At 44.9% G+C, this 14,922-nt stretch overlaps 1 protein-coding gene across 1 annotated transcript in view; it reads left to right on the top strand.

Moving 5' to 3' along the window:
- Positions 1 to 14,922, top strand: part of mcph1 (microcephalin 1) — a 288,336-nt gene that overhangs the window by 67,252 nt on the left and 206,162 nt on the right. The window contains exon 10 of the mRNA XM_059983454.1: positions 11,580 to 11,617. Within this exon, the coding sequence (XP_059839437.1) occupies positions 11,580 to 11,617 (38 nt within the window). The remainder of the gene's footprint in view (positions 1 to 11,579; positions 11,618 to 14,922) is intronic.

Raw genomic sequence — 14,922 nt, 5'->3', positions numbered from 1 at the left:
ACTTGTATATACAGTCCTTATATATAAAAAAACACTTGCCATCCCACCCCACCAGAAGTTTTCAGGTTTTATTGTTTTATAACATCTAATTGCAGTAGATTGAATTTGGCTTTTTGACACGTCAACAGAAAAAAGACTCTTGTGTCAAAGTGAAAACAGATCTTTACAAAGTGATCTAACTTATGTAACCCTTACCCAACAGGCTGGTAGATGTCTAGGGGAGAAAGGAGATCCAGCCACTCTCCAACCCACCTCCCGTACATGCAGGTGCTGTGAGAATCGAGTTTTATGCCTCGCGCCCGCCAACAGTATCAAACCCATAACAAATACCGTTATGACTTTAAAGAGTTTACTAAAATTAAAAGAGTAGTAGGCAATACAATATATATATATATATATATATATATATATATATATACACAAGGAAAAAAAACAAAAGGCGCCAACTTATCAAAGTTCAGTCTGTTTAGTGCACTCATTGGAGCTCAATCAACGAACCAAACGACCCATCCGTCCGTCGCACCTGGGACCACCCCGGTGGTCCTACGAGCAGTCCAGCACACGTCCACCTTTCTCGGCGTCTTCCTCGGCCGCCTCCTCCCACCAAAAACCCGCGAAAACCCCTCCCCCAAGTTCCCAGCATCACAAGACACAATAACATTCCCCATTGATTAACAAATGAATACAATTACCATTTCAGCCATTCTAAAGTGAAACAACAGCAAGAGAAACACTTATCCGACAAAGAAACATTCCTACTTGTAACAAACCAAAGAGGCCATTTTGAGTAACATACACAGGACATTGTATGTTCTCTCCCCACCAGCAAATGTCATGCCCTCATGGCATTACTAGAGTTCCCCAAAGCTTCTTGCAACACACAAAACCCAACCCAGGTGCAGAAAGCAGTGACATAACTACCCAGAGCAGTAGAAATCACACTCGGTTCTCCCGGTACCACATATGTCAACCGCTCCGGGGGGCACCTAATCCTCTGAGATCTCCATACCCCTTCTGCCCCACTGGGCTCCCTCGTCACCTGCGAACCCACTGTCTCGGACACCCCAGGTTTACCTGACAGACCCGCACCCCCTTCCTCACAGGGGTCCTCCCTCACCTGAGATCTCTCCGGCTCAAGCTTGGGTTCCACCCTCTCTCCCACCAATGTAGGCTGCCTCTCCATCTGACCCTCAAGACCTTCCCTCCTCTCACCCAATTCAGTATGGGAAGGGCCAGGAGCCTCCTCTCCTGGTACTAGAGCACCAGCGAATGGGAACAGGGCCCACTCATCTGAGTCGTCCTCCTCTGAATCGGTAGCTATTCCCGGGTGAGGGACCCATCCCCGCTCTTCAGCAGCGGGCTCTTCCCGTTCTCCGCGCCCTCGCAGAGCCCTTGTACTAGGCGTAACCTCCCACACGGGCTCCTTATCCACCTGCACCGCTTGACCCAGTGGCAGCAGGTGATTCCTATGGAGTACCTTGATAGGCCCTTTTCCATCCTCAGGTTTCACCCGGTAACCTGGCAGGTTCGGCATCTGGCTCTCTATTACATAGGGGCTGGCCGCCCATCGATCTGCCAACTTGTGCTTACCAGGGAGTCCCAAATTCCGTAAAAGGACCCGGTCGCCCGGTAATAATTGTATAAACTTCACCTTTCGATCATACCCCATCTTATTCCTCTGATTTTGTTTGGTAGCCGCCGCCTCGGCCAACTCGTACGCCCGCTGTAACTCCCTCTTCATGTCGGACACGTACTTTAGATGGGACTTCCCGGGAAATTCACCCACTCCATCTCCAAAACACACATCAATGGGCAACCTCGCTTCCCACCCGAACATCAGATAATAGGGCGAATACCCTGTAGCATCATTGCGAGTACAATTGTAACAGTGAACCAATTGTCCAATATGACGACTCCACCTGCTTTTCTGCCCAATCTCCAGCGTCCCGAGCATGTCCAACAGGGTCCTGTTGAACCTCTCTGGCTGAGGATCTCCCTGTGGGTGGTAAGGGGTAGTCCTGGATTTCTCAACCCCAAGCATCACTATGGATTCGCCTGGGAAGGCCGTAATGCACAAAGTACTTCTCCCATAACACCTTTGCCACTGTTGTCGCCTTCTGATCCTTGGTGGGAAATGCCTGAGCATAGCGAGTGTAATGATCGGTGATGACTAAGACATCCGCGGTGTTGCTGGTGTCAGGCTCAATCGACAGGAAATCCATACATACCAGGTCCAGAGGTCCCGCACTCTGCAAGTGCGACAGTGGAGCCGCCAATGCTGGCAGGGTCTTCCTCTGGATGCAACGACGGCATCCCCTACAGTATTCTTCGACGTCCCCCCTCATCCGGAGCCAGTAGAACCGGTCTTTGAATAATCCATATGTCTTTTCCACCCCCAAGTGTCCAGAATCATCATGTAAGGCCTGGAGTACAGCCTGGCGATACTCCTCCGGCAGGACCAGTTGCCAACGGCAGAGTGGGTCCGGAGGCGTCGTTACCCGGTACAAGATTTTGTTCTTTAACTTCAACCGAGACCACTCCTTCAACAACAGAGGCATGCATGGGTGTTTCGCCTTCTCAGCCAACGCCCAATCCCCCTTCTCGACCGCTCTCCACACTGTGCCAATGCCCGGGTCATTTTGCTGAGCAGTTGCCACTTCCCCCGGACTCAGTTCCGGCAACTGTTTAGTCCCCAGTGCGGTCAGGTCACAGTAAACTAGGGGTATGGCGTCGTCAAGAACCCCCAAATGGTCCACGGCTCGTTCCAGTCTCCCTCTTCCCTCGGCCTTCACGGTGATAGCAAACTGACACATCACTTTCACTCCAGGGGCAGGGACACTCTCCCATTCCTTGTCCCTCTCCTCCTCCCCCGGCTCCCGACGAGACAATGCATCCGCATCGACATTCTTGCTTCCGGGGCGGTACCTCAGGCTGAAATCATATACCGACAAGGCCGCCAGCCACCGATGTCCTGTGGCATCCAGCTTCGCCGAAGTCAAAATATAAGTGAGAGGATTGTTATCCGTTCTCACCTCAAACTTGGCTCCGTACAGGTAATCGCCCAGCTTGTCCACCACCGCCCACTTCAGTGCCAGGAACTCCAACTTGTGAGTGGGATAGTTTCTCTCAGATGGCGACAAGCTTCGGCTGACAAAGGCTACTGGTCTCAATGCTTTGCCATGCTCCTGGTACAGAACAGCCCCGAGACCCTCTCGGCTGGCATCCGTGTGCAGCACATATGGCTTCTGGGGATCGGCAAAAGCCAACACCGGGGCCTGGGTCAGCGCCCTTTTCAAAGATCGGAACGCCTCTTCACATTGATCATCCCATCTCGAGCCAAAAGGTTCCGCCGGGTTCCAGTATCCTCCAGCGTCCTGCCTCTGGTTCCCCGTCCTCTTCTTCCCCACCGGGGGATAGCCACACAACAGCTGAGTCAACGGGTGACACACTTTCCTTTCACAAATTGCCAGTAATACCCACAGAACCCCAAAAATGAGCGCAGAGCACCCACTTTCTGGGTTCTCGGCCAGGTGGTCACGGCCTCTATCTTGGTTGGATCAGTAGCCACTCCCTCACGCGAAATGATATGGCCAATGTAGTTAACCGACGACTTGCAGAACTGGCATTTGTCCAGGGAAAGCTTCAACCCTTCTTCATTAAGCCGGCCCAACACCTTCAACAGCCTCTCCTCATGTTCCTCCAAAGTCGATCCAAACACTATCAAATCGTCCAGGTACACCAGTACCTTCAACAGATTCATATCCCCCACAGTTCTCTCCATGAGCCTCTGGAAGGTGGCTGGGGCTCCGGATATGCCTTGAGGCATTCGTTCGAACTGAAAGAACCCCAGCGGGCAGATAAAAGCGGTCTTCTCTTTATCGGCCACACTCATCGGGATCTGGTAATACCCACTTCTTAAATCCAGCACACTGAACCACTTCGCACCGCTCAGGCAGGCCAACACATCCTCGACTCTTGGGACAGTATATTGATCAGGGACAGTTCGCCAATTCAACGTCCTGTAGACAACATACATGTGCACTCGCCCATTCTTCTTCCGTGCCACCACTATTGGGGACGCATAAGGACTTCGAGACTCAGCTATGATTCCGGCCTCCTTCAACTTGCACAAGTGCTGTCACACGTCCTCAACATCTGCCGGAGCCAGCCGCCGGGATCTCTCTCGGAACGGGGTGTCCTCCGTCACCCGGATGGTGTGGCGAGTGCTTTTGGCACAGCCAACATCAAACTCGCCCCGAGAAAAAACAGTTTCCATCTTCAGCATCTTCTCCACTAGCCGGCGTTTCCACTCCGGCGACACAGGGGAATCCCCGAAGTTAAATGCTTCAGCGGTCAGCTCCCTTCGATGATCCGATCCCTCCCCGTAAGGGGTCCTCACTGGTGCGCTAGACATTACCGTCACCGGGAATAGATGTGCCAGCGGCATTCCCCTCTTAAAGGTGATTTCTCTTGTCGTGGTGTTCCTGACACTTATAGCTATACGCCTTGCATGTACCACCCCTGGTCTCTGCACTTCGGGCCTCACCAGCGACCCCGCCGGAAATCGTGTCTCCCCTTCAAGATCGTCTGGGGCGTCTACTAACAGGGCTTCTCCCGTCGGCACTCCTGGGAATCTGGGGGTCCCCATCACTAGGGCTACCTCCCCGGGTCGGATCACCTTGGGCCTCACCTGCGTACACCACACCGTCCCTCGTTTACACTCCGGGTCCAGCCCTTGGGAGGCAACCCCTTCTGCGAACACTGCTCAAAACACTGGATGCACCGAGAGGGTCTCCAGAAAGTCTTCCCCCCCCCTTTCTCCTTACATGCTCCCAGGAGCCGTCGCACAACTGGGGAGTTAGTCCCCACCAGGAGGGCAGCACCACGAACCAACACCCAGCTAGACTCTACCTCTTTACCACACCAATTCTACCTGCCCAATACCCTTCACCGAACTTAAACCCCTCACTATCGCGTCTCCCGAAACTCGAAAATCCACTCCGCTCACTACGCATGCGTACTGTACTGGGACATCTTCATACTGGCACCAACAAAAAATCTTATCTCTGTCCATCTCCGCTCTGCTGCCTGTGCGATTCCACAGCCCCTGACAATCCAATCCCGGACAAGCCCCCACAAATGTAACCCTTACCCAACAGGCTGGTATATGTCTAGGGGAAAAAGGAGATCCAGCCACTCTCCAACCCATCTCCCGTACACGCAGGTGCTGTGAGAATTGAGTTTTATGCCTCGCGCCCGCCAACAGTATCAAACCCACAACAAATACCGTTATGACATACAGTTTAAAGAGTTTACTAAAATTAAATGCGAAGTAGGCAATACTATATGTATATACAAGGAAAAAAAACAAAAGGCGCCAACTTATCAAAGTTCAGTCTGTTTAGTGCACTCGTTGGAGCTCAATCAACGAACCAATTGACCCATCCGTCCGTCGCACCTGGGACCACCCCGGTGGTCTTACGAGCAGTCCAGCACACGTCCACCTTCCTCGGCATCTTCGTCGGCCTCCTCCTCCCACCAAAATCCCGCGAAAAACCCCTCCCCCAAGTTCCCAGTATCACAAGACACAATAACATTTCCCATTGATTAACAAATGAATACAATTACCATATCAGCCATTCTAAAGTGAAACAACAGCGAGAGAAACTCTTATCCGACAAAGAAGCATTCCTACTTGTAACAAACCAAAGAGGCCATTTTGAGTAACATACACAGGACATTGTACACTTAATCAAAAAAATATAATACAAAATAATTGATTGCATAAGTATTCACCTCCCGTTTTAATAGGACACACCAAATCATCACTGGTGCAGCAGATTGGTTTTAGAAGTCGCATAACTTCTTAAATGGAGATATATCTTTGGAGACCTGTGTGCAGTCAAGGTGTTTCAATTGATTGCAGTAAAAATACACCCATACCTGGGAGGTCCAACTGCTGGTGAGTCAGTATCCAGGCAAAATCTACCCCATGAAGACAAAAGAACACTCCAAGCAACTCCAGAAAGGTTTTTGAAAAGCACAAGTCAGGGGATGGATACAAGAAAATTTCCAAGTTACTGAATATCCTTTGGAGTAGAGTTAAGTCAATCATCAAGACATAGAAAGAATATGGCATAGCTGTAAACCTGCCTAGAGTTGGCCATCCTCAAAAACTGAGTGACCATGCAAGAAGGAGACTAATGAGGGAAGCCACCAAGAGGCCTATGACAACTCGGGAGGAGTTATGAGCTTCAGTGGCTGAGATGGGACAGACTGCACATAAAACAATTGTTGCTTGGGCACTTCACCAGTCACAACTTTATGGGAGAGTGGCAAAGAGAATACCACTATTGGGGCAATAAACACTCACATGAAATCTTGGCTAGAGTTTGCCAGAAGGCATGTGGGAGACTCAAGTCAGCTGGAAGAAGGTTCTGTGGTCTGATGAAATCAAAATTGAACTTTTTGGCCATCCATCTAAATGCTATGTTGGTGTAAGCTAAACACTGTACATCAAAAACCCACCACCCCTACCGTGAAGCATGGTGGAAGACTTGTGGCAGTAGAGCGCAAAATGAATGCAGCAAAATACAAGGAAATCCTGGAAAGAAACCTGAGGCAATCTGCAAGAGAACTGTGACTTGGGAGAAGATTTGTTTTCCAGCAAGACAATGACCCCAAGCATAAAGCCAAAGTTAAACAGGAATGGCTTAAAAACAACAAAGTTAATGTCCTGGAGTGGCCAGAGTCCAGACATCAATCCAACCGAGAATTTTTTGTTGGACTTGAAAAGGGCTGGTCTGTTATGATCCCCATGCAATCTGACAGTGCTTGAGCAGTTTTGTAAAACATTAAATTAAATCACTTTGTAGAGATCTGTTTTCACTTTGACATGAAAGAGTCTCTTTCTGTTGATTGGTGTCAGAAAAGCCAAATTAAATCTACTGTAATTCAATGTTGTAAAACAATAAAATATGAAAAATTCCAAGAGGAGTGAATACTTTTAATAGGTCCTGTAAATACGGTCAAATGACAATAAACCAACTGAATGATGATGCCACATTCTTGAGGCAATACTTTTGAAGATATTCTTAATGGCCGTCAGAAAGCTGGCTGAGTCTACAACTGTCTGCAGCCTCTTGCAATCCTGTACATTGACGCCTCCATACGAGGCGGTGATACAACTTGTCAGAATACTCTCCTCCAAATTTCTATAGAATTTCAACAGAATTTTGGAGGAGAATGTTCTGGCTGGTTGCATCACCACCTGGTATAGAAATTTGCAAATGCCTTTGGTGAAGTATCAAATCTCCTCAAACTCCTCATGAAGTGTAGCTGCTGGCATGCCACCTTCGTAATTGCATCAGTGTGTTTGGCCCAAAACAGGTCCTCAGGAATGTCGATGGCCAGGAACTTGAAGCTGCTAGCCCTTTCCATCACATGAGGACTGGTGTGTGTTCTAACTTCCTCTTCCTGAAGTCCACAATCAATTCTTTGGTCTGTCTTATTCCTAAATATCTCCTCTATGCCCTCTGAGATTCTCCCAACAACTGTGGTGTCACCAGTGAAGTTGTAGTGGGGTTTGTGCTGTGCCAAGCCATACAGTCATGAGTGGAGCAGTGGGCTAAACACACATCTTTGAAGTGTGCCTGTGCTGATTGTCAATGAGGAGGAAACCACCTGCACTGACTGTGATCCTGTGATGAGAAAGAACCTGAGGATTTTGTTGCAGAAAGAGGTACAGAGACCCGAGTTTAGAGGCTTGGAAAATAATGAGGAGTGTGATGGTGTTGAACGCCAAGCTTAGACCATAAGATATGGGAGAAGAATTAGGCCATTCAGCCTATCGAGTCTGCTCCACCATCATGGCTGATCCCAGATCTCACTCAATCCCATACACCTGTCTTCTTGCCATATCCTTTGATGCCCTGAGCGATCAGGAAACGGTCAAGCTTAAATTGTTAAGCAACAAACTGACAAAAGACTTGCTGTGTCCAGGTGTTCCGAGGCTACGTGGGAAGTCGTTGAGAATGTATCCGCTGTAGACCTGTTTTGGCTGTTGGCAGATTGCAGCAGATCCAGTTTCTTGCTGAGACAGGAGTTGATTCTGGTCATGACTTACAGTAGATGTGAGTGTGCATCTTTTGCACATTGATTGTTTGGCTTTATGTATAATTTTTGACTTTGGAGCAGTGACCTATGTTTAAAAGATGTGATCCTAAATTTGGATCTGATTTGTATGGCCTGAAGGATTTCTGCTATGGCATCATTACACACGCCGTACGTCAAGGACCATAGCTCAGCTCACTGAAGCTGTGAATTGAATATTCCAATTGGGTTTGAAGCCCATTCACACAAGGTCATTTAATGATCTAAATTTCTCTTGTGCTTAATGGTCCAAAGATTTGACTTCTTATTTCCAATATTATTAACCAAAGACAAACCTGCAGCACGATATTTTTGGTGAATATCTTCTCATGAAAATAAAATATTTTTTAACCGGCCTGATGGAAATTCTGAGGCAAAGCTTGTTTTCAAAGTCAAAGTAAATTTATTATCAACATACATGTATGTTACCATATACAACCATTATTCCCCTCAAATACATTAAGGGTGTTTAAGGAATTCTTATCTAGGTACTTGGATGATAGAGAAATGGAGGGCAGGGCTAGATTGATCTTGAAGTAGGCCAAGATCCTGTACAATGCTGTAGTGTTCTATGTTTTATAACTGGCAGCTTTGAAAATGCAAATGATGATGTTTATCAGCTTTGGCCTGTGCAATCAAGTGTCTCGTGCATTGCTATGTTTTTAGGGCTTTAATATCAGCACTTACTCCAGGTGGAGATCAAAGTTCAAGGTAAATGTATTATTAAAATACATATTTGTCACCATATACTATTCTTTCCTTAATTTTCTTGCAGGTTTTCACAGGAAGTACAAAGAAACACAATAGATAGAATCAATGAAAAGAATTGAGTACAAGTGTTGGGATTTTATGTTAAAGTTGTATAAGTTGCTGCTGAGGTTGATATTGAAGTATTGTGTCCAGTTCTGGTCACCTACCTACAGGAGAGATATCAATAAGATTGTAAGAATGCAGAGAAAATTTTCAAGGTTGTTTCCAGGGCTGGTGGACCTAAGTTATAGGGAAAGGTTGAATAGGTTAGAACTTTGTTCCCTGGAGTGTAGGAGAATGGGGGGAGACTTGATAGAGGTATACAAAATTATGAGGGGTAAATGCAAGCAGGCTTTCTCCAATGAGGTTGGATGAGACTAGAATGAGAGGTTATGGGTTAAGGGTGAAAGGTAAAATGTTTACGAGAAACATGAGAGGGAAATTCTTCATTCAGAAGATAGTGAGAGCATGGAATGACCTGCCAGCTGAAGTGATGGATTCAAGTTCAATTTCAATATTTAAAAAAAATTTGCATTGGTACCTGGATGGAAGTTGTATGGAGGGCTATAGTCTGGTTGCAGGTCATTTGGACTAGGAAGATCAATAGTTCGGCCTGGACTAAATGGGGTCAATGGGTCTGTTCTGTGCTGTAGTACTCTAAGACTGACTTAAAGACTACACATAGCGAAAGTGAGTTCTTGCTTCCAATGAGAAATTCTTGTTGTAAGCCCTAAGTTGAAAACAAGTGGATCATTTGTCATAAAAATATGAGCCTAGAGTTAAATAGTATATTCTGTTCATTGTTTAGAAATGCCTTTTCATCAAAGGAATAGACAAATTTCTGCAAGTCTTAATGCACAATTTTTATTTTATAGAAGATTTTTATAGAATACTGAAGCAAACAGAACAGCAGAGCAATTGATTGCTCCCTGTGGCTGTTTAGCTAAAGAGCATAGAGCAAGATGATTGGGTGGAATGAAGGAAGAAGGAAAATAAAGCACAGCATAGGGAACAAGAAACTTTAAATTATCTCAGAGGACCTATCCTGGACCCATCATATAAATATAAATGCCAAGAAAGGACAACAGCATCTCTCCTTCCCAAGGATTCTGCAGAGATTCAGCATGTCATCAAAAACCTTGGCAAATTTCTATAAATGTATGGTGGAAACTGTACTGACTGGCTACATTATGGTCCGGTATGGGAACACCAATGTCTTTTGGAAAATCCTCCATAAGGTAGTAGATATACTAAGTACATCACAGGTGAAGCCTTCCCAACCATTGAGCATATCTACATGAAATATTACTGCAGAAAAGCAGCATCTATCATCAAAGATCCTCATCACGCAGGCCATGATCTTTTCTCAGGGCTGCCATCAGTAGAAGGTAAAAGTGCCTCAGGACTTGCACCACCAGGTTCAAAAACAGTTACTACCCTCAGCCATCAGGCCCTTGAACAAAATGGGATAACTATACTCATTCTATTTCTGATGTTCCCACAGCTGCTGATTTCACTTTAAGGACCCTTTATCTTGTTATTTATTGCTATTGACTTGTATCTGCATTTGTACAGTTTGTTTACAGTTACTATTCTATAGATTTTCTAAATATACCCACAGAAAAAGAATCTCGGGGTTGTACCTGGTGACATTAATGTAGTCTGATAATAAATTTCACTTTGAACATACAGAAAAGTTGGTTTTAGAAGTGTTGGTAAAATTATAGCAGAGTACTAGAATGGAGAGTCTGGATGGGGAAAATGACAGCAAAATGTGGTAGACCCTGGTGTGCACACCACCCTGACAGCAAACCAGAGGTGATACCCAGCACCTGATGGTTTACTTCATCCTCTCTCACCAGTGACTTCTATAGGAAATGATGGGGACAACAATCTGGTACTCCTCCCCCAGCCCCCCAAAGTCTTTGATATGGCTTAGTTGGTCATGTTTGCACAGCCACTGATGCTTTCATTCAAGTTTGAGCTTTGAACTCATGGTTGCTTCTCTAGCCTGCTTGGAACCAATCACAGCCCCCTTTATGCAAAAATAGCTTATGTTTTGTTAAAACTGTACATCTATCCTCCAAGTATTCCCTAACCAAATTTTAATACAACTGCATAGTGACTTAAGAAATTTTATGCTCACTGCCTTAACCAATGAAGGCAAGAATACCTTATGTTTCCCTTACACCCTCTCTACTTGTATGGACCTGGACCCCAAGTACCCTTTGTACATCATTGCCCCTTGGGGTCCTGTCATTTACTGTCTACTTTTCTCTAACATTTAACCTCCCAGAATGCAACACCTCACACTTATCTGGATCAAATTTCATTTGCCATTTTAATTGCCCGTGTGCCCAGCCGATCTAAATCTTGCTGTATCCTTTGGCAACCTTCCTCACTGCCCACAACACTGCCATTTTTTTCTGTCATCTATAGACTTAGTCATCAGCCCAGTGACTCCTTCATCAAGAGAGCTGTGAAGGTAATTTGGGTAGAATGATGTCAGATATGAGAAGGTACCCTTAAGGTAAATGCTTGGAATATGTAACAGTGTATGCTATATTGATAACTGTTAATGTATGAAACTTCCAACCATCATCTGCACTTCCACTTCTTGCAAATCTTTTTTGTTCAATGTGATTAAATTTGATAATATTTTCTTTGTTTTTTCCTAGACAAGAAGAACACTTGTCATGACAAGCATGCCTTCTGAGTAAGTGATAATTTTTTTTTAAATTTGTATTCAAAAGAAATCCTAATTTTCTGAAAGACTTGTGCTATGTGCTTTAGGTCTAGGCTTCACAGAATATAACTTGCAAAGTCCAAACTTCTTTTGCTACCCATTCATCATCACAGGGCACCTCAGCACGGTAACACGCCCTTCTGCCCATCTAATGCATGATGAACTATTAATCTGTCTAGTCCCAATGACCTGCATCTGGACTATAGAACTTCACACCCCTCCCATCCATATACCAATCCAAAGTTCACTTAAATGTTGAAATCCAACCCGCATCCTTCTCTTCCACTGGCAACTCATTATATACTTGCACCAACCTCTAAGTGAAGAGGTTCCCCCTCATGTTCCCTTAAACATTTCATCTTCTACTCTAAACCATGACCTCTCATTCTAGTTTCACACAACTTCAGTGGAAAAAGCCTGCTTGCATGAGTTCACATTCAGTTCCATTCAGCTCACATTCATGGTTTTGACATTAGTGAATTTAAATTAAGCAATTTTTTTTTGTGATAGCAAAGCTTCCTGGAAGTCATTAAGATTTCTAAAATGTAATCATGATGTTGTGATAAGGATGTTGCTGTGGCTGTTTCAGTTTCCATTACTTCTATGGTCTCCAAGAACTGGGCAAGTGAAGACAATAATTACTGATGTTTCACTGGTAGCACAACGGAGAGATGGCTTTATAGTTTTTATGTGTACATTGCCTGCTGTTCCCATCAGCAGTGGCAGAGTCAGACAGAGATGGATAGGTTCAAATCCTTCTCCCAGAAAGTAGTGTGAAATCTGAAGTGATGCTGCAATCCAGAGAAGCAGCCTGGATTTGTTTTGATCTCTGGGGTTAACCATGTAGAGTTAGCACTTCTTCTCAGACCACATTGGTAGCTGCCAGCTGCTCCGGTTTCCTCCCACATCTCAAAGATGGGGTGTTGATAGGTTAATTGGCTCCTGGTGTGTAGGAGAGTGGTAGAATCTGTGTAGAGTTGGCAAGAATCTCGGGAGAATTCAATGGGATTAACGTAAATAAGTGCACAATGTTCAGTGTAGATTTGATGACTATAGGTCCTATTTCTATCCTGTAACATTGAACTGAACAGTACAGCATAGTATAGGCCTTTCAGCCCATAATGGTGTGTCAACCTATATAATCCTACTCCATGATCCTTTTCTCCTACACAGCCCATAAATCTTCAGTCTTCTTACATTCCATGATCCTATCTAAATAGACAATAGGTGCAGAAGTAGACAGTTGGAGCCTTCGAGCCTGCACCGCCATTTTGAGATCATGGCTGATCATCTACTATCAATACCCGTTTCCTGCCTTGTCCCCATATCCCTTGATTCCCCTATCCATAAGATACCTTTCTAGCTCCTTCTTGAAAGCATCCAGAGAATTGGCCTCCACTACCTTCCGAGGCAGTGCATTCCAGACTCCCACAACTCTCTGGGAGAAGAAGTTTTTCCTTAACTCTGTCCTAAATGACCTACCCCTTATTCTTAAAACATGCCCTCTGGTACTGGACTCTCCCAACATCTGGAACATATTTCCTGCCTCTATCTTGTCCAATCCCTTAATAATCTTGTTTCAATCAGATCCCCTCTCAATCTCCTTAATTCCAGCGTGTACAAGCCCAGTCTCTCTAACCTCTCTGCGTAAGACAGTCCAGACATCCCAGGAATTAACCTCGTGAATCTACGCTGCACTTCCTCTACAGCCAGGATGTCCTTCCTTGACCCTGGAGACCAAAACTGTACACAATACTCCAGGTGTGGTCTCACCAGGGCTCTGTACAAATGCAAGAGGGTTTCCTTGCTCTTCTACTCAATTCCCTTTGTAATAAAGACCAACATTCCATTAGCCTTCTTCACTGCCTGCTGCACTTGCTCATTCACCTTCAGTGACTGATGAACAAGGACTCCTAGATCTCTTTGTATTTCTCCCTTACCTAACTCTACACCGTTCAGATAATAATCTGCCTTCCTGTTCTTACTCCCAAAGTGGATAACCTCACACTTATTCACATTAAGCGTCATCTGCCAAGTATCTGCCCACTCACCCAGCCTATCCAAGTCACCCTGAATTCTCCTAACATCCTCATGACATGTCACACTGCCACCCAGCTTAGTATCATCAGCAAATTTGCTGATGTTATTCTCAATGCCTTCATCTAAATTGTTGACGTAAATGTTCCCATTGTATCTGTGAAAGGAGTGATGCAAAAGAATTGCAAGTTGAATTGAATGTTTTTACAGAAATAGTATTGAAGTCACAGCTACTATACATTCTTGATCTGATTATGAAGTGACACCAGATACAAATGTTTTGGTTTTAATCATCTCATGTTCCTTTCAATCCTGACATTTCCCAAAAATTGCAAAATGCCTTCTGCAGTGATTCAGCAAACAAAATAATCCAGAAAAATGTGAAGTGCTGCACTTTGGTCAACCAAATGTAAAAAGACGGTAAGTATGTTGTTAAGGGCAAGTGTTGATGAGCAGAGCGATCTTGGGGTCCAAGTTCGTATTTCCCTGAAAGTGGCTACACAGGCTGAGAGGGTCATTAAGAAGACATATGACATGCTTGCTTTTATTAATCATGACATAGAGTTCAAAAGTCAGGAAGTTATATTGCAGTTTATAAAACTATAGTTAGGCTGCATCAGAAGAATTGCAAACAGTTTTGGTTGCCCCGTGATAGGAATAATGTGGAGGCTTTGGAGAGGGAGCAGAAGAGTTTTACCAGAATGCTGCCTGGATCAGAGGGCATGTGCTAACACGAGAGGTTGGAATAACTTGGATTGTTTTCTCTGGAGTGGTTAAGCTGAGGAGAGATCTGTTAGAGATTTATAAGATTATGAAAGGCATAAGTAGAGTAGAAAGGCTGTATTTTTCCCGGGGTTGAAATATCTAATACCAGAGGTCATATATTTAAGCTGAGAGAGGGTAATTTCAAAGGCGATGTGAGAGACAAGTTTTTTTTTACACAGTGATGGGTGTGTGGAATGTGCTGCCTGGGATGATGGTAGAGACAGAAACATCAGAGAATTTTAAAAGACATTTAGAGAGGCACATGGAAATGAGGGAAATGGAAGGATATGGACATTGTGGAGGCAGAAGTGATTAGTTCAGTTAGCCATTTGATTGCTAATTTAATTTGTTCAGCATGACATTATGGACCATAGGGCCTGTTCCTGTGCTGTACTGTTCTATTTTCTATTTTCTATGTTCTATTAACCATTCCAGAGCTGTTCCCTCATTTATTACTTGAACACTATTTAAAT

This window comes from Hypanus sabinus, chromosome 10 (assembly GCF_030144855.1).
Source record: "Hypanus sabinus isolate sHypSab1 chromosome 10, sHypSab1.hap1, whole genome shotgun sequence".
Classification (NCBI taxonomy): domain Eukaryota; kingdom Metazoa; phylum Chordata; class Chondrichthyes; order Myliobatiformes; family Dasyatidae; genus Hypanus; species Hypanus sabinus.
The sequence above is the reverse complement of the archived record's forward strand: the minus strand, read 5'-3'. Positions and strand labels throughout refer to the sequence as shown.